This window comes from Centrocercus urophasianus, unplaced genomic scaffold (genome assembly GCF_019232065.1).
Source record: "Centrocercus urophasianus isolate 14NV4802_14NV808 unplaced genomic scaffold, USGS_Curo_1.0 seq_14, whole genome shotgun sequence".
NCBI lineage: Eukaryota > Metazoa > Chordata > Aves > Galliformes > Phasianidae > Centrocercus > Centrocercus urophasianus.
The window spans coordinates 41,775,423-41,795,456 of NW_024884586.1; the positions used below are offsets into that span (position 1 = coordinate 41,775,423).

A 20,034-nucleotide genomic window follows, 5' to 3' on the forward strand; every position below is an offset into this window, starting at 1 on the left:
ACAAACAACAGTGTTTCTATTGACTGTTAAACACTTGTTCATGTTAAGATACAACACCCAGGGTTATGGAGAGGAAGTGGCTGGTAAATGTTTACTTGAATACATTAAAGTCTATGACATTAGATTAGTGGTACCAGGTTACATAAACTGTAAAAATAGGATAAAAGCCAAACATTGCTTTTCAGCTCATATTTGAAACGTGCAAATCAGGAGCTCACAAGAAGGAGAAAGACTGACTTTTTACATGGGCAGATGTCCTGTCACTATAGGACAAGGGGAAATAGGGAGATATAAGTGAAATATTAGATGGAAATTCTTTATTCAGAGGGAGCGTAGCACTGGCACAGCCTGCCCAGAGAAGTGGGTAGTGTGTCTGGAGGCATTCAATGCTGTGTAGGATGGGTATGGGACAGCCTGCAGCAGGGGGTTGGAACTGGATGATCTTTATGGCCCCTTCCAATCTAAGCCATTCTATGAGGATTCTAAGACTAAGCTTGCTTTGCTCTTCCTTCAGTCCCTTGCATAAATATAACAAAAACAGGGTTACTTCATACCCAGCTTGGCACGCATGCATTTACATCTCAGAAATGCAGGTCACTACTGGAAAAGATGTTTATGTGGTGTTACAGAACTACTACAGGTGGAAAGGGAGAAGCTCCAGGCAGAGCAAATAGTACAAATGTGCTACCAGGCTGATGCAAGGTGGCTTAAAGCCAGTAGGAACTTTTACCCTTGTAGCTTCTCCTTTAACTCAAGTGCCATCAGCTGACTTCAAAGGTTCATAGACAACAGGTGGGTGCTGTTTTTTTCTTTTTTTTTTGACCCACACAACAAAATTGTTAAGGTTTAAATATTTCACACCCCATTACATTACCTTCCTTATGTTTTAAATGATTTGCAAATACCGTATATCAATACCCACCAGTGTTATCAAAGGTAATTTTATTTGACTTAGATAAGGCCACGTCTGGGCCAGCAACTGCCTTTTCTGTATAAATAGAAGACAGATCTGACTGCGTGTTTGGAATTAGACATACTAAATCAAATTAGTGAATCATCATTTTTTTTCCCCATCAATCACAGCAAAGACATCAGAGTTCTTTTTAAGTAAGGAAAAATGAAATATTGCATGAAGTTTTTTAACAAAGTGTATTTTGGTGAGAAAGTATATCTTTAAACTGCCTAGTGCAGTAAAACAGGACAGACAACACTACAAGTATCCCTGTGTCCAGGAGGAAATTTGTATTCACTGTATGATCCGACATGTAATATTTTTCATAACTTGAAACTAAAATTTGCATTTCTCTAATATCTTCCACCTGAGAATATCAAGAAAGTTTGTAACTCAACAATAGCCTTCAGAGGCAGTGAGACCAGTTGAACAGATGCAAAAACAGGAGTGAAATTTCTGCATCTTTTTGACAGCTCAAAAATGAAGGCAGTAAGAAAATCAGGCTGGTTTTCTTGTGTACGATTCATAGATCTCCATTCCTTCTGCACTGGTCCCAGGCTCAAGACACCCTGTGATTTGCTATGTAACACTCGCTTTGTGTGTGCAGCATGTTCCCAGTAGCCTCAAGGGACACACTGGCCAGTCAACCAAGTGAAGTGAAACACAATGGAGACTACCAACTATTAGGCCAAGGCATGATTGTTAACCAACATTTCTAAAACAATTTGCAAGTTAGACTTCATAATCAAAATGGCAATTTTATTTATATTTTCAACATGAAATACAGTAAAATACAGTCTTGGGCTGACAGACATGCTTCTCTGTTAGATTAGGTAATTATATCTCGTACAGATTTGATGCCTTAATTAACATACTTTGATTTTAAATAGATATAAGTCCTATTTTAAACTCTATTTTAAACTTTTCCAGGACTCTGATACTCCTTATAAGTAGCTCATTAAGAGCAGTATTTATAAAGCACTGAGTGCAGGCTGTTCATAACTGGGGAGTGATAATATACAGCAGAAGACAACAACTACTCAATTTTGATTAACTGAGTGATGAGTTACATAAACATCTCTTCAAAATTCAAAAGCTAGCTTCCGTGGAGTCATGAATTGCTTCACTACTTCATCTGTGATCTGCTTCCGTCTCTCTTGATGAGCTGCTATCAAGGGCTGCAATGTTTCAATAAGCACCTTCTTCAGCTCCCCTGTGAGCAATTCCCCACTTGTGTATGCCTGTCAAGAAAGTGTTACTTGCTAAATATAATGCTAAACAGAACAAGACCTAGTGATAAGTATTTCTTAAAAAGCCTGGCCAGGGCAAATGAAGATTTGGATGTCTTAAAAATGAACACGTGCCTTAGAAGATAATGTGGTATCATTGAAAACACACCTTGTAAGAATTTCTTATTGATTTTTAAAAGACTGAGGCAGCTGGATAATTTCATGTTTAGCTATATATAATAAATACAAATTGAATTGGGAAGCGATGTAATTATTTGCAGGAAATTGCACATTTTTCTCCTTAACATCTCACTTAAAAAACAAACAAACAGCTTTTTGCAATAAGCAGCTCACATTTTCACTGTTCTCTCATTTAGTTTGGGTAAAGTATGAGATGAGATCAGAGTAAGCTTTTTACGCAGACCCTCATACTCTGTTTAGCTGTCCATATAACGAGTTGGTAATCTGTGCAACTGCTCTGCTCCTGAGAATATTTTCACTAAACAGCAGAGTTTAGCACTGGTTAGAAAACATGGCTATGGCAGTTCAACTAGAATTTGAGATGGCAATAAACTTACTTCCCCCTTCTCATCAGGCCGTTTGTAATAGCAATTCAAGAAAAATACTTTAACAAAAACAAACTGTTTTAATTTCAGTTCTAATTTTTATTTTTTAAAGACATTGTTGCTTTGAGTATGCAGTTCTGAAAGTTATGGTATCATAACTGAAACAGCTCCACTAATGCTGTTGCAAGCATTGACTTCATGTTTTCTAATCTGATTCTGAGGCAGCAGTGCAGTAATGGTGATGGGTGGACAGTTGCATTCTAGAGGTCTTTTCCAATCCTAATGATTCTATGATAAGCTGCTGGCTGTGGTCTAGTCTTTGTGTTCTTGGTCATAAGAATTGTATACTAAATATTTCAATGGCTGGAGCATAATGGAAAATTGCTAAATATGTCAAACACACTCCAAATTTCCATAAGGAAGGAATTTGCAACAGTTTGCAAAAGGATTACTAGTAACTGTCCAACTCTGTCCTTGTTTGGGAAGGAGTAAAAGATTAGAAAAGAATCTGTAGCTATTGCCTTTCTCCTGCAGGAGAAAGCTGATAAACCAATATGATGTGGGCGCTACTAACTAAACCCCCAATGGACAGAAGTCTGCCAGACATGTATAAATGTAAATTATACAAAACAGGTTTTACCCTTCTTGTGATAATAAGACAAAAAAAAAAAAAAAAAAAAAAAAAAGCCACCCTTTGAAGCTTTATTTAGGTACTTTGCACACAAAGAACAGGTGAAGTTTATCATACAATTAAAAACAACACTGATCCTAAGGCAGCATCATTTAAAAAGCTGGGGACTTATGCTCTACAGTGTTGGAAAAAGTTATGAAAATACTTAGAAATTAAAAATATTCACTTGGATAAAAAAAAAAAAATAAAGAAAAAAAGATGACCTGTGAACTTAGTTAAAGGTTTGTCCCCAAGGAAAGGAATGAAGGATATCTTCAGCTTGGCTACTTACTTGTTTCAGTTGTTCAAGCTTGTCATCATCTTCAAGGAAGAAAGTCAGGTACATAAAGGACACATCTACATCACAGTTACCTCCATACTTCCTGTGCTCTTCAATAGTGTCTCTGCCTCCTGAGAAGGCATGCTTGTTAATCTGAAACAATACAATGATTTTACAATTTCTACTAAATTATGCATTGCTATATTGTAAAGAGAGGTATAGCACAGTCCTCTAGCTTCTCTATTAAGGAAGAAGCTGAAGGGTGATTTGAGAAGAGTTAAGGCAGAGCAACAAGACTGAAGCAAGAAAGCAAAAGGCAGTCATTAGATGTCAGCTTCTAATGACTGTGGAGTATATACATATTCCACAGCTTGCATAGTTAGACAAAAATGAAACAAATTCTAGCTAATTTTTGTACTATCAGTTTAGTTGGGAAGGCAAAAGATTACATTTGACAGATTAGCTACATTTGCATAACTATCAATTCCTAAAGATGCTTTGCAATTAGATGTAGAGGGAAAGAATGCAGACATATTCAAAGAAAACATAAAAACGTAAACGTGAGGAGCACCTCTTCCATTTGTTGTAAAGCTTTGTGTGCTTAAGGTTTGAAGATACTTACCTTTGTCTTAATTTGTTTGGGTGTATCATTGAGGAAGACAGAGGAGTTGACATCACTAGCACTCATTTTTGTTTGTGCTCCTTGCAGGGCTGGGAAGAAGACTGAGTGCAGTAAGGCTGGTTTAGGATAGCCAATCCTAGGTGCTACATCTCGGGTCATTCTAAAATAAGGATCCTAGAACAATCATCAATAAAAGCTCAGAATAAAGTTAAAAAATGTGGTTCAAAGGCTGGCTTGTGTTGGTTAGTTCACGCCTTAACAGGTGGTCTCAAGAAAAAACAAACACCTCAAGTTCCACAGTTGATACAGTCCCTCCAGAACAGCAAACAAACAAAATCCTATTTTTTCACTTCTGTAGTTCCTCTGTACACTCTGATTCTCTTGGTTAACAAGGATTTGGAAATGGATACCTCTAAGTTGGCAAAATTTCTGAGTGTTTTAACAATGAGCACAGGACCTGAACTAAATCAGAGATCAAATTGGTAGTGCACACAGCTGTGCTACTGCTGTGCTGTGACTTGAACCAAATGCAAAAATATTACTCCATAACACTGTGGGTGAAGAGTGTAATTAAATAATCTTCCAGTGGCTGTTCCTGTGACTAAAAGAGCTAAAGATTCAGACAGTGCAAAATAGGATTTCTAGAAACAATACTTATTTAAAGATGCTACCACTGTCATTTGTAACTGACGTTCCTCAGCTGCTCTGCACAATCACTTCTAGCTGAGGTTCTGCAGCCTTTCTCACAAATTATTCCAATGCTTCTTTATCTTTTCTGATAGAAGATTTTCCCCCAGGGTACAAAATAAATCTCCTGCGATGCAAGTTACGGCTCGCTATCTCTTGCCCTAGTTACCATGGAGATGGCTAGAAGTTTCTTTCTACCCCATGTCAGTGCACTTCTGCATAATTAAAGATTTTACTGTGTTTGCTTTCATAGATATCAGCTTTGAAACGAGTTGAGATCAAGTCAGATTCAAGACTGGAAAGAATGAGTAACACATGATTTTGAAGCTAAGCCCTCATCTTTGTCAGGACACAGCTGAACGCCCTTTTATCTCTTCCAGCTCCCATCTGAACAAGGTGCTTGCAGGAATGTTTCACGCACATTTTGATATGCCACCATGATGCCTGAACAGTAAATTACACAAACAAATCCAGGAAAAAGAAATTAAGAAATATGATTTTCTTACTTGATCAATAGCACATGGGATAAGACACTGAATGTTCTCCTTGCCATTGAAAATCTGTGGAAATGAAGAACTGAAGGATGGAGCAGCTTGAATAGCAGGAAAGCTGATCTTCCCTAGAAAACAAGATGTTTGGATATGATAGTGAAGTCTGCAAAGGCATTTTCACCCACTGCCCCGTGTCCTGTTGCTGCATGCAACTGCAAAGAGCCCAGTCACATCCATTTGAGTTCCCACACTACAGATATTTGTAAACAGTGGTGAGATCCTCTCTTAGTTTTCTTCAGTGAGACAGAAACCTGCAATGGTAGTGAAGCAAACGGAAGAAAGAACCATCTAGCGCTATGATAATTAGGCTTTTGAGCACTCCTTATCTTTTCTCATGTATGTGTATGTGTGTATTAATGTAAGTTTTTCCTATATAGTTTTGCAGTAGAAGTTTTAGAAAGTATATAATTGGCTATAGCTACATAGAAAAATCAGGAATGGTTCACTATTGTGGTCCTTTCAACTTTTCTGTTTTATACTTTGTTGTTAGTAATGCTACTGTTCCCATCTGTTTCCTGAGTGGCACATACCAGTCTCTGAATAGTTACTTAAATAGCACCATAGAAAGTGAAAGCAAGGATCATTTCCAGTAAACGACTATTTCCTACCAATACAATCACTGTCAGTAAAGCCAAAGATTCCTTTCACTTGGTTAAAAGTAACATGCTTCTGAACCTTGATGATATTCTTGTAGAATCCTGTACTTGACCTGTGAGAAAGAAAGTGGAAAAATAACATGAGAAGCCAAGAGCGGGACAGAAGTTTTCATTCCAAAAGCTGAGAATGTCACAAAGCTTGCAGGATTAAATGTCTGAAAGCACTAGTTTGGTCTTTTTGTGGTTCACTGAGATGATAGTTAGAGGATTGTTAGAGGACACTAAAAACAACTTTTTTTTTTTGCCTGGAAAATTTTACTGTTTTTTCCCCAAAATATTATACTGAAAACAACACTTTTTGAAAACCAGATTTAATTATCTAAAACCAGAAATATTTTGATTTAGAAACTGTGCCTCATGAAGTCTGAAGTGAATTCTCTTTATGCCTTTCTGTGAACTCAGACAATCTGAATAGATCACATTTCCTGTGTTGCTTGGTATCCCAGCGGTTCACTAAAGCAATAGTAGCTCAGAGCTAAGTTCCCTGTCTTCCTATCACCAAATACATCAGCAGCTTTTCCAAATGAAATATAGCTCAGCATCTTCTCTGCTTTTTTTTCACTTCTACTGGAAAACTGAAGCAATAGAATTGGCAGGTCTAACATGCCCTTATTCAGTCATGAGGGATATCTGCATTAACCTAACTTTAAGGCAGGAAAGTCAGAGGAGTAGGAAAAACTGTCTTATAGGTTCCACAGTCTAGGGGTACAGTTCTTCTCTAAAATGAACACCCTCTCACCCAGGTGAGAGAAGCTTACCACCTCTTACAGAAGAACAAAGCCCAAAACTTCAGTTCTGAACTTGGCCAATTTTTTTCTTCCTTCTGAGAGGGCAGCTCCAGTAGAAGCTTCTTTCTCTTAGATCTTCCTTAAACTTTACTCAGTTTTTCATTGCTATTTTTTCATAACGCATTAAACTGTTTGTATCATTTGTGAAATGCTTTTAGTCAATGCGGTTGAACTATAAATACATCTGAAAGACTTTGATGCCATCCTAAGTCAGTCTGGAGGTTTCTTGGTGGTTTTAGTATTTTTACCTGTTAGCAGCTTTAATATGTTTCTTGTAATTTAAATTTAAACGCTGTGTACGCAAGAGTTTGTTCATATATTATACAGGAGAATGACAAGAGTATGTATGTAAGATATTGAATAGCATAAAAATCAACAATTTTATTTTAAGTATTGTAAAACTTCTATTGAAGCTGTCAAACCTGCACACACTTATTTATAAAAAAAACACTGTTGGCTATTCAAGTTAGAGAAAAAATGCAAGTATGTTTTCGATTTCAGTGCTCTAAGTAAATTTCAACTTACCCCAAGTAGTCTAAATCAGAAAAGATAAAGGTTTTATTGACATCAAAACCACATGCAATAATATCTCTTGCATTTTCTTTAGCATATTCATATGCTTTCTCAGTTGTCATATCCTTCCAAAGGTACTTCTCATCATCAGTTAACTGTATAACTAAAGGAACATCAAATGCTTCTTGCAGCCACCTAATAAAAGCAGAGAGATTTATTTTAGAATAAGTAGAAATGAAGACATTTTTGCTAGACAGCTATAAGTATTTTTATACATTTTGAACAGGAGGATATACAAAGGACTGCACCATATGTGAGCAAACATAAACGTTTCATATAGATTATAATGACAACTTACCTGAAAAAAGACTCACTCACTGTTTCCTGTACATATGTTATCATTTGCAATGGGAGTAGAATTTAAGAGATTTTTTGGCTCAGAGTCCAACATCTTTCTGTCCTGCTTCTACTGCAGACACCACCTAACTAACCATGTCGAGTTTCATTATGAACTCGGCTTAAAAGAAGCAAAAGTTCTAGGAACTGCTATGGAGGTACAGGTACAAAGATGAAGTATCACTTCATAGTGATACAGGGATTGGGTAATTTTAATGATTGTATGGATTAAATTCATCAATATTTATCTCAGACAAACAGAACTAATTGTAATGTACCATTTTGGTATTTCCATAGACAGCAGTCAAGATTTCCTTAGGAAAAAAATATTTTTGAGTAATACTAATGGTAGAAATAGCTTACTTTGTGAATAAAAATGGGATAAGATGACCAATGTGCATTGCCTGAGAGGATGGTCCTCTGCCAGTATAAAGGTAAAAGGGCTTCTTATTTTCATAAGCATGAAGGATTTGGTCCATATCTCTGAAACAAACAAACAAACAAACAATAAAAAACACAAATAGAAAAAACTTGACTGAACTTATTTGAAAAGTTCTAGCTGCTTTATGCAAAAAATCCATGCATGTTAAGAAACCATAGAGGACTGGCAGGCTGGTGTTTAATATTACTCCCTGAGCCTTTTTTATGTGATAGTATAGATGTACAGATCCACAGGCCATGTGAACCCTTGCTCAAATAAGCAGAGCTTTGCAGCATATGAACCCTGGTATTCTTTGCTGGGCCAATTTCTCCATCCATCCATTAACATTCTGGGTCAAAATGGAACCTCTACAAAGCAAGGATTCCCTGCACATTTCTCTTTCTATTTGGGATTAGTGAAGGCATAAAAAAATTGATGCATGTACCCAAAAAGAACAAAGTGTTTCAAATGTTGACACAGCAGACCTGGAGTAGTTGCTAATTGCAAATTACAGTTGCTTTACCCGGTGTAAATGAACACGGCCTTTGGCTGGTCACAGGTTTCTCCCAGTAATGCTTAGAGAAAGTCTTAATAATTTGTCATTTTTGAATTTTAATGAGAAAGTCTCACCTGTGAGAAAAAAAGATTCCTCTACGTAGAAATCGGTGAGGTTTTTGCCCAGTAGCTCTTTCTATTCGATTGATCAGATCTGTATCAATTTTAGTGCTGCCAAACCGAACTAAAATAATAATGTTGAGAAAAAGAGAAATAAAAAATTAGCACAGCCAAAACAGATCTTTCATTAATCCGTGCAGCCTAACTCAAAAAGAACATCTTAACATCTCAGGTAAAAACTAAAATGGCTAAATTTTCCTTATTTTTCCCTTGAGTCCCAACAGTAGTCTCTGAAATTAACTCTATGCTAATAGGCCCGGTCTAATCACTACATCCCCATTTTGCTCCATCCATGATTGATTATAATAGCAGGTTTTTTTTATAGCAGAACTACTATTCAGGGAAACATAATTAGATCAATAAATTGGCCTCTGTATATCAGAGGATAAAAATGGCTGCAAGGAACTTAATGTTCCCTTCTTGACGTTTAAATTTTCAGCCCTCCAATCACGTTTTCCACTTTTCAATCCCAAATTCTCTTCTCCAAACTTTACTCCCCATTTGTATCAACGTGATTATGGATACTGCTCCCCTCAAGAGGCTTGAAAAGGTAATGCATAATTCTTTTCATTGCAATCAAGTAAGACTTATTGCTTGGTGGTTTAGGAAATCAGCTGATTAAAATAAAACTTTTTCAGTTGAAGTAATTTCATTTAAGAAAGATTTTATTGGATTGAAAATAGCAGCATTTTTTCCTTCTTGTAGATGAAACTGGGGCAAACATCTTCTTTCTTCAGTAAAGCTTCCTATACTTCAATCCCAATTCTTGGACCCTAATGAACACATTTATTCTTCATGATTTTGACCCGCTCAGAGAAATCTAGAGAAGAATCTAACCTTTGCTACTATTCTACTCTACTGAGCATCAGAATATCTTATTGTGATTGACAAATTATTCAAGGGAGCAAAATGGATACATAAGTACATTTTATAGGTATATAATACCTATATCCATCTATTAAAAATCTTCCTGTTGTGATACAGTAATTAACTGAAATGTCTTTCCATGGACTTCAACTTCCTACTAGAGTAGCACTACACCACTGTAATGGTGTACAGTGTTTTCTGAGCATCACCACATTTGCTTGTCCTAAGCAGTTCTTAATTACTGAATTAATTTATTCCAAGCAAATAAAATGCAGTAAAAACGCCTGAATAAAAATAATTTGGATGAATGCTAATTAGAGAGCAGATGAACATGGAAATTTTTAACTCAGCAGAACAGTCAAGAGGCTACTCTTCTGGAAAGAGATGTAATGGAGTCTTCTTCCTTGAAGATCTTCAAAAGCCATATGAATGTGATCCTGGGCATCCAGCTCTGGCTGTCCCTTTTTGAGCAGCAGAGTTGGACTAGATAGGATGGACCCAGAGGTCTCTGCCAACCTTCACATTTCTGTGGTTCTGTGATACAGAAATCATGAGAATACTGACACCAGCTGGGGCTAGCCACCTTAGAAACATTTGTGTAGTGTGAGAAATGATTGAAAGCTCTCTAGAAATACCTAAGTAACTGCATTAAACATTCAGAGTCTGTATGACTGCCTTTTCTCTATTTTCATCTTCCTTGCTAAGGAAACTGTCTAATTTTTGCCCACCTGTTTCCTTTAATGAGGAATTTAACACCTTCTTAGATTCTCTATCCAGAGAGAATCTGTATTTCTGAACAATTTCTGACAAGGACACAGTTTCCACTCTCTGACAAGCTTTTAAAAAATTCCTAACATGCTTTTGATCTTTAATATCCTTGCTTTTATGAAAAGACAGCTTTACTCTTGCTGTACATAAGAAATCTTGAACGCTGCCATTTTGAAAAGTATATTTGCATTTATTGAAAACGTATTGTGTACTTTTTCCTCTTTGCCAGGTTCTATATGCATGCAGAAAACTAATAATCTACTATTTGTTATTCCAGTCACTTTCTGACCAATCTAGTCTTAATAATCTCTGAACAACCATGGAAACTGGGAGATGTGCCTGAGGAGTGGAAGAAAGCAAATACCACTCCCACTTTGAAGAAGGGCAAGAAGAAGGAAATGTGATATTAGAGGGCAGTGAGTCACACCTCAATCTCTGAGCACATGATGAGGCAAATAATCATTCAAATGTTATTAAAGGTATGAAAGTGACTGGGAGAAGTCAGTATGGATTTATGAATGGGAATTCCAACTTAACAGCCTTCCATGACGATATGATTAGCCTAGTAGAAAAGGTGAGAACAATGGATACTGTTTAACTCATCTTCAGTATGGCTATTTACACCATCTCCCACCTGATGAAGTCTCACAACTGATGAAGTCTGGACTAGCAGACAGCAAACATTCTGGCTAACAGAATCTTTCTTCCCTGAATATCTGCTCTGGTGCATAACCATGGAACATCCAGGAAACATTTGAGAATAACACTCCTTTCAATTACACCATGCTTTTAGCATGTTCATTTCTTCTATGTTTGAAGAAAAATAAACATACTGACAATTTTATAGAGTACAACTAGTACATAAATAACATTTAAATAGATTAAACATTTAAATAGATACAAATATTTCCTTTATTTTAAAAGTTATATTTATAACGTTATACTGATCTCTTGGGTGATATTCTAATTATTATTTTTAAAAAGATGAGGAATAAGTTTATTGATAGCAAGTAGTAACTGTTTCACTTCCCAGAGTGGCTACCTTTCTTTTATGGAAAGTTTTCAATGAGTAACTTAGAATTTAAGCTACATGACTCATCTGTCAAATTCTCCAACCTGTTAGCAATGCAAATAGGGAAGAACTGTCCTAACTCTCCATTGTAGAGTAGGTCAAAAGGACACACGTACCTACGCGCACACATACACAAACAGTTACTAGAAAAGCAAGCTGCTGTCAGGTAAAAGGATAGCATTTCTTTAGATAATTAATTTACAGTGAAGTCATGCTAGTCACTTTGAAAGACACTGAGATTGTGCCAGCAGAAGCAGAAAAATGGGAAGAATAGAATACAAGAGTTAGAACTTCCTCCAAGAAAACAAAAAAGGCCTTCTCTGTATCTCCTACACAAGAAATGAGATTTATTTCTAGAATCCAACAATTATCTTTCTCCTTTTTCCCCTCCTGAGATGCATTTTTCTTTGCATGTTTTTCCCTCTTCAGCTTTTCCTTTCTCCTATGGCTTTCTACAGACTAAGCCAATAGACACATCTGATAGGATCTTTCAAGAAAATCACACTCAGTTAAAAGAATGCTGCAACTGAACTCCCAAATGTAAGTAACAATTGCTGACACATGAAGGTGTATGCTCTCTTGTCTGTTTGTTTCTCAAATCCACAACATACAACTGTTTAAGAATTTTCATTGAGGTACGAAATATATGTTGAAGATTAACAACTATTTCACTTAAAAGAGGGCAAAATTAGTTAAAATTAATGAAAAAGTTTTCTTGCCTATTTCTATGTTATGGACTCAAGCTTTAAAAATAAACTATAAGACAAATAAGGAAATAAACTAAAGCCACATTTTTTAAATTACAGAGCTTTGCAAGTTTTGTAACATCCCTAAAATATTTTCCATTACTGTATGGGAACTGTTAGGTCACAGATTGAGCACCTGGTGAAGGAGCAGGGCCAGCCCTGGGAGCACAGGTGCAAGCAATTCACTTGTGAGACTGGAAGGCATGGACAGACCTTGAGTCCACCCCTTCCTAACCCCATTTAAAAGCTGGCAGCCCAAGAAGAAGCATCTCTATTGGAGATTATCTCTTTCAGAAGTTTTCCAGCAGGTCCTTATCCTTGGAAAAAGGTAAGTTATTTCTTTTTCAGTACTGAATAGTAACCAATATCTTTCTTAGGTGATCTGAAAACTGGTCAGTGGCCTCTGCTTTACATAGTACGATTACCATTTCCATTTATGTTTTTTTTATGCATAAGCTGCATCTTTTCTGTCCCAAACAGCATCTGGCTGTTTGACAGCATGTCTTGTAAAGGTATTGTTATCCTTAGAGACTTCTGCATTAGCTCTGCCCTCCTTAATGCAGAAGTCAAGTCAAATACAGAAGAATTCTACAACCTGGCCAGAATGCTGTAGGCTTTAGCTGTTCAGTATCACAAACACTATGATAAACACACTCATTCACAATATCTGCATTAACGTAGCTTCTAATAATAGTTCTTATGCTAAAAACAAACTGAATAAAACTTATTTCCAACTGAAGTGGGAAATCCTTGCCTTGGACATTTTAAACTCCTATAGTAAATTCTTTAGATGTGAATGCTAATGTCAGACATAAATTGTTACTCAATTCTGCTGATCAGGACTTGTGATCCTTTGCTGCTTTTTGTGGTCATTACAATCACTTCACATAAATCCCTTAGCATTAGTGAGGAGCTGTACCTATGAGTTTGTCATAATCCACGCCTTTGGCGTTTGATGTCTGCACGTTCCAGGGGTCCACAAGATCTTCATCCTCTTCCTTAGTTGTACCGTTGTTTATTAATGCATGATCTTTTGGAGGTAAGCCTGCTTGATAATCTTGTCCTGTTGTTGTTTTATATGACAGCTTTAATGACAACAGCATTCTCACTGCTGCATCTATTTCATCCTGAATAAAGAGAAAAACAGCTGTTTGATTTGACATAATTGAGAGAGACAATTGTAAGAACGTCTCAGTCCTCCAAAAATCTGTATCCATGCTTTGACTTTAAGTGCATTATTCATAAGTTCTAAGCCTTTATTTATGTTTGCAGCATCTCTGCCAATGGTAAAATTAAAGCAAATAGAAAGCAACAGTTTTCTAACCAGAAGAATTCAGCTCGTTATCACTGGCAATGCATTTAAAGTATCTGTCCCTCTTTTCCACTTATGCATGAGGAAACAAAACTCTAGAAAAACAGGCAAGCATTTTTAACAAGACTAACAATTTAAGTAGACAAAGTGATACACAGCTATAACAAAAAATATTACCTAATTTACTTTACAGTGTTCTTTTAGTGGCTCAATTGTTAACAATTTGTTTACAAACTTGAAGACAAACCAGAAGATGAAGGTCTTCATAAATTCCATAGTTATGGCCCTTTTAGTACAAGGCTAATGCAATATGTCATGTAAGCAATAAATACTTTGAGGTTTTAAAACTAATGCTTAGTTTTCAAGGCTTACTCCCACAAGTAATCCATGAAGAGAGAACATATTAAAACTCTGGCATATTAAGACTCTGCCAACATAGTGATGACAGCACAGGGAACTGGAAATTAATGGCAAAATACTAAATTACTCTAGGAAGATTAAGCAGGAACAGCTACAGGAAGACATTTGCTAATCTGTACAATAACGTATGGAGAAAGATGATGATGATTTTTTAACAGAGAGCCTAATAATAGGACAGAAAGAAAATGATATTAACTTCATTTGAAAACCAAGTATCTTGGATCACAGCAACTAGTGGAAGCAGAGTATAAGTCTACACAACTCTGTTTTTTACTTCAGGAATAACAGCTTTCCTCTAATTAATAACTATTTTGTTTGAGGTATGACCACAGAGTGGACATAAGTATTTTTAAACAAAGAATTTTTTCTTAATGCAATATAAATAAGATCTCAGAACAACCATATTTTTCAGTACTCTTAAAGACATGAAAAATGACTGGTTACACACATGGAATGGAAATACCTTTGGTGCCTTTCCTGCTTTCAATGCTCTGACTTTCTCTCCTTGTTCAGTTACTTTTTCAAACAGCTGAAGTGGATTCAGAGATTTCAAATCACAGTTCGGACTATCAGCCATTTTGCTGGACTGTAAATGACCTTTTTATTTACAATTCAATTAAATCCAAAGACTTCCAGTTTTTCGGCTTGGTTATTGAAAGTGGCAGCAAAGCCAGAAGAGCTGTAAGGTAAAAAACAGTGTTTTACTCTTCCATGTTTACCTTGAAGATCAGGCAAATAGAAGAAGAACAAAGAATTCCACTGACCACATACCTAATGCTATTGATAACAGCTGGATAAAGTAAAGGCTTCAACATAGTGAGCTTCAAAGAGCAAACAAGCTTAGAACATTTAATCTAGTTTCATGCAGAAAAGAAGTGGCGTTGAGCAGCAAATAAATGTACAGATCATTCCAGTGTTGTTTCTCTAAGTAGCTCATCTAACACTAGAACACATTTGCAAAATGGTGGCAAAAGAATTAAATACATCTATGATTCAGAGCATCTCTGATCAGTTGGACATCCTATTCATGACAGCTTAATGTATTTGTACTGCTTGGTACCTTGTCACATTTTTGTCCCACAAAAGCTGAATCAATCAAGAGATTTTTCTAAGTGTTCTATGGAATTTTGTCTTAATATATGCCATATAGTATTTCAACTCATAGAAAGCTATATGAGAGAAAGGTCTGCTCTCCTCCAGAGGTTAAAGAAAGACACAAATGATCAGTAAGAAATGCTGCTTTCTGTGGAAGAATCAATCCATAAGTAAGCAATACTCTGAAGTGTAATTATTTGTTCATCTTATGAATTGCTGCAAAACAACACTGGGAGATAGGTGAATCTGAGAATAACAACCCAGCAGTCTTCCTTACATCCAACATACACCTTGATCACAGAAACTTCCTAACACAGTGTCTTCACCTCTCTAAATAGGCTTCTCTCCCAGGCTAACACCCAAAATATTGCACATATTACTAATAACTTACTGTGATAGTTTCTTAGCATTTTGATCTTTGTCTCCACAGTTATAATCTGAAATATGTTACAAGCAGGTTTGTACTTAACTTGAGTGAATACATTGTCTAACTCTTAGTGATTTACAACAGTGGAAACTCCTGTAACATGGACTACACTGAATTAAGCCTACTTTACTACACATGCCTACAGTAATCCTGGCACAGCAACTTTTGCTCCTCTGGTAATTTCTTCCTCTTTTTTTTTTTTTTTTTTCTTTTCAAAATTATTTGATAAATTGTCTTTAAGTACTCCAATCTGAAAATAGACTTCTATGGCTGTCTGAAATTTGGCAAAGCTATTATCAGCCTGCCATGAGCATAAAAAAAATAAAAAATTCAACTGCAGAGGCAGAACTTCTTATTTCAAGAAATTGCTCACGCTCAGCAGCTTTCTGCAATGATGCAAATGATGAGGTCTGCAGATGTACATAAGTGCCAAGGCTTTTTTTTTTTTTTAATAGTAAAAATCAAAGCACCATCCTGTTTTAATACTTGAAATTGCAAATGGATAAACATTAACTGGATTTGGTAAGAAAGTTTTAAAACCATTACGATTCTGATTTTTGTCTTTATATTCAAGAAAATCAGTATTAAAAGGTAAGGAAGACACCATCTGTGTCAACAACAGCTGCACTTGCAATGTTATCTTGATAAAACCCGAGGCTGATAAAATGATGTAGTGCAGATCTTAATGACAAAAATGCACTGAGGGAAAAGTAAATTTTCTACGGAAAATATAAATGCAACTTGGCTAGTGTGGCAAAGTGCTTCATCACAGTTGGATGCAGTTGCTGATGCAATCATCCAAACTGTTGCATGCTTTCTTCTCTTGAGGAAAGTGATGTCATCTGAAGTCATAAATTGATTCCTATTTTACCTAGATTACAATCAGATGGGACAGTGACAAATGTAGTAATGAAAAAGGAAAGTTAATTAATTTAACTCATACTGAGTTGAAGACAAGCGTGTTGGGAAAATGATTCACTCCAGGCATTTTCTGTCGTACCATGGCCACGGAGGACAAGTTCCGTGCTATGTACAATCCTGCTGTCTTTCAGAGGATTATGGATATTCAAAGAGAAATGGCTTTCTTAGCTGAAAGTTCAGACACAGTTGCATGAGATGTGTTTGTGGAGAAGACTGTCACCTCTGATCAGCTTTAAAGTGAGCAGTGTTAGGTTTTCTCTTTGTTTGCTTGTTTTCAGCAGAGTGATATAGATTGAAACAATTCCAGACAGCCTCCCAGGTATATTATTGAATCATATCATAGAAAGACTTGGGCTGGAAGGGACCTAAGGGTCATCAAGCTCCAACCTCCCAGCTGCAGGCAAAGCTGCCAACCTTTATGTCTAATACTAGACCAGGCTGCCCAGGACCCCATCCTACCTGGCTTTGAATACCTCCAGAAATGGTGATCCCCAACATCACCAGGCAGCCTGTTCTAGCACCTCAGTACTCTCCTGGTAAGCTGTCCTGCTGCTAAACACGCAGTGTGAATAGACTGAGTTTACAAGGTATATATTTAATTGGAATAAATTATAAAAGCTGTTTACAATAAAGCTTCACATGTATTTGTCTCCTTTTCCCAGAATTAAAAATGAAAAAAGCACCTAATAGTTGAATTAGCCATTAAACAAAAGTTGAAAGCATTCCTTCTACAAAATAACCAGTCTAATCACAACCTTGGATATATTTATATAGCATATTTGAACTGCCACTGTTTAAAACAAACAAAAAAACCTTCACTCACCTAGAAAACTTTTGTTTTTAATTTATCGAGTCCTCCATATCTATCATTAACTAAATATATCTTTCATTACAGCTTTGTTTGTTAGACAGCTGTAATATTCCCAGATTTCAGCAAAGTACTCTGAAAAGACTGAGAAATACATGCATTGTTTTCTATTTTGGTCTATTAATGCTGACACCATACTTATATTACAGAAAGGACTAAAATAAAAGTGACCACTAATGTATTATGTGTGATCCTTAGATGCTTAATTTAGATCCCTTCAAGTTTGATTATGCATAGTTTGACAGCATTATTTTAAAGAGGCAGCATAATAGATGTTAAGTAATTAAATGACAAAGGCCTACGGTTTACTTACATTCTTTTCTTTCAATAGCAGGTTTTTCTGTTTTTTGTGAGCATGAGATATTTAACTGGAAAAGAAAGCATATGGGGTAAATTCACGTTGAAAACATTGAAATCTGCCATTTTCAAACATTGCAAAATAGGAAAATGTAAACAAGATTTATTCTTTGGTGTAAAACAAGTTGTTTTACCTTAATTCTTTAATGTACCTACTGATGGATTGCCTCCTTTCAGAAAGGCTGAAATATGGCTGAGACTGAGTGCAGAAACTGGAGAATTATAAAACAGAAAGACTCTTTAATAAGATGGGAATAAGCTGAGTAAAAATAGGATGGAAATAAAAAAGATAGAGAAAAAATTGAATGCTACTGAAAGCTTATTTCCAGTTGCGTCAGTACTGTCCTTCTTTGCTGGTGAAACTCAAGCCAGGCATTCAGAGATTTGGGACATGGGTCTTTACCAGCTTTTGAAATACATAAATGCAATTCTGACCTTTAAAAAAACAACAAACAAACAACTGGATATTCATAGAATCATAGAATGGCCTGGGTTGAAAAGGACCACAATGCTTATCTAGTTTCAACCCCCCTGTTATGTGCAGGGTCACCAACCACCAGACCAGGCTGCCCAGAGCCATATCCAGCCTGGCCTTGAATGCCTCCAGGGATGGGGCATCCACATCCTGGGCAACCTGTTCCAGTGCGTCACCACCCTCTGTGTGGAAAAACTTCCTCCTCGTATCTAATCTAAACCTCTCCTGACTTACTTTGAAACCATTCCCCCTTGTCCTGTTACTATCCAGCCTCGTAAGCAGGATATTCTACAATTTAGCAAAATGCATGTTACAAAATGTATTACATAAGGAAAGCTGACAGGAAAGGAAGGAAAGCTCGAAGACATCACATACTTTCCCTAAACACAGTTGAAGGAAAAAATTCATAGATGGAAACTTGAGAATGGACCGACTTGGTAGGTTGAGAAAGCAAAAAATGAAAAGATAAATTAAAGCACTCAGCATGTACGTAGACATCAATGGAAACGCGCCTAGGGAAGCACTACAACCAGGATGTGTTTTACTGAACCGTCATCACAGTCATAATGATCATCAATTCAAGTGTGAAATCACGGTGAAGGTGTGCAAGACGAGTCCCTGAGATGACAGTGCAACATCCTAGCTTGTCAGCGTTCCGTACCATTTGAGCCCCCACCCATCTCCCAGACACCGCTTCCTAGGAAAGGGCCGCCAAACGGAGACCTCGCAGCACCGCTCGCGCAGAGGAGGCGAAGCCCGGAGCGGTACCCTCTGGGCGGCCCCTCCGCTGCCCTTGGCCGTGATCTCTAGGCGCCCTGCTCCACGCGGCCCCACTGCTCACCCGCTCAGCGCTCTGCTGCCACAGCCATTGCATCACCGCGCTCGGCGCTCTATGTCCTGCTCCGGGTGGGAAACGCGAGCTGAGCGGAACCATCGCTCCGCACCTCCAGTTCCCCCGTAAAAATCAGCGTTCGCCTCGCACCCCCACGGAGGGCCCGCATCGAAAGATGCCCTCATGAGCACCCAGTGAGTCGCGATCCGAACTCTTCCCTCCCACCTCGCTGTCCCAGCAGGAGTTGAGGAAGCGATGTGTGGCGGTGCTGGTTTCCACCCGGCGCCATTTTAAAGAGGGGCTGTCGCAGCGGAGAGACTTCCGGCGCCTCTCAGGTGGTGGCGGGTGAGGGGTGGCTGCAGGCTGGGGTGGCGAGCCTGGGAGGGCTGGGGAGAGGGGTGAGGCGGCTGTGCCGCTATGACTGTGCCGCCCTCAGCGCTGGTCGCGGCATCTCTAGCCGTGTGGGGACGGGTGCTCACTGGCCAGCGTGTGTGCGTGCGGTGCTCGGGCTCGTTGGCGTAATAGAAAATCTGAAAGCTCTGCGGAAGCGTCAGTTTCCGTGTTAGCTCAGCTCGCTGTGAATTGGCTGTTGATAAGGTTAACGAGCTTGCTAAGGTGTGGGTGCTGTGCTGTGACGTTTTTCTTGGAACGACATAGGGAACATCTGGCTAGTGTTTTTTTCTTTAGGAACAAGAGCTGAGTGGGAAGACTTAGAATGACAGAGATACCTTGCTTTTACAAGAGCTGAGGCTTATGGGTGTTATTCGTGTTATTTGGTGACACGTGATTTTTCCAATATCCCATGGAAAAGGATTTCCTTTCCCTTTCCTTTTTCCCCTTTCCTTTTTCCCCTTTCCTTTTTCCCCTT

General features: G+C 37.6%; 2 protein-coding genes across 3 annotated transcripts in view; one reads left to right on the plus strand and one right to left on the minus strand.

Moving 5' to 3' along the window:
* Nucleotides 1-1,690: 1,690 nt before the first annotated feature.
* WARS1 (tryptophanyl-tRNA synthetase 1) lies at nt 1,691-17,854 on the minus strand. Its single transcript, XM_042813410.1, has 11 exons — nt 17,816-17,854; nt 14,655-14,870; nt 13,379-13,586; nt 8,962-9,070; nt 8,274-8,393; nt 7,527-7,709; nt 6,166-6,266; nt 5,513-5,625; nt 4,320-4,493; nt 3,710-3,850; nt 1,691-2,193 (listed from the first exon to the last, which is right to left on the minus strand). Exons 2-11 carry the CDS (start codon nt 14,766-14,768, stop codon nt 2,035-2,037), a joined length of 1,422 nt encoding a protein of 473 aa, XP_042669344.1. The 5' UTR covers nt 14,769-14,870; nt 17,816-17,854; the 3' UTR covers nt 1,691-2,034.
* A 1,613-nt stretch (nt 17,855-19,467) lies between these two features.
* The window catches only part of WDR25 (WD repeat domain 25), a 58,525-nt gene continuing 57,958 nt past the window's right edge, over nt 19,468-20,034 (plus strand). The window contains exon 1 of one of the 2 annotated variants that reach the window (XM_042814275.1): nt 19,468-19,501. The gene's annotated coding sequence lies outside the window, so the exon portion shown is untranslated. Of the gene's footprint in view, nt 19,512-20,034 lie in introns of both variants that reach the window. The other variant, XM_042814276.1, reaches the window with a different exon arrangement.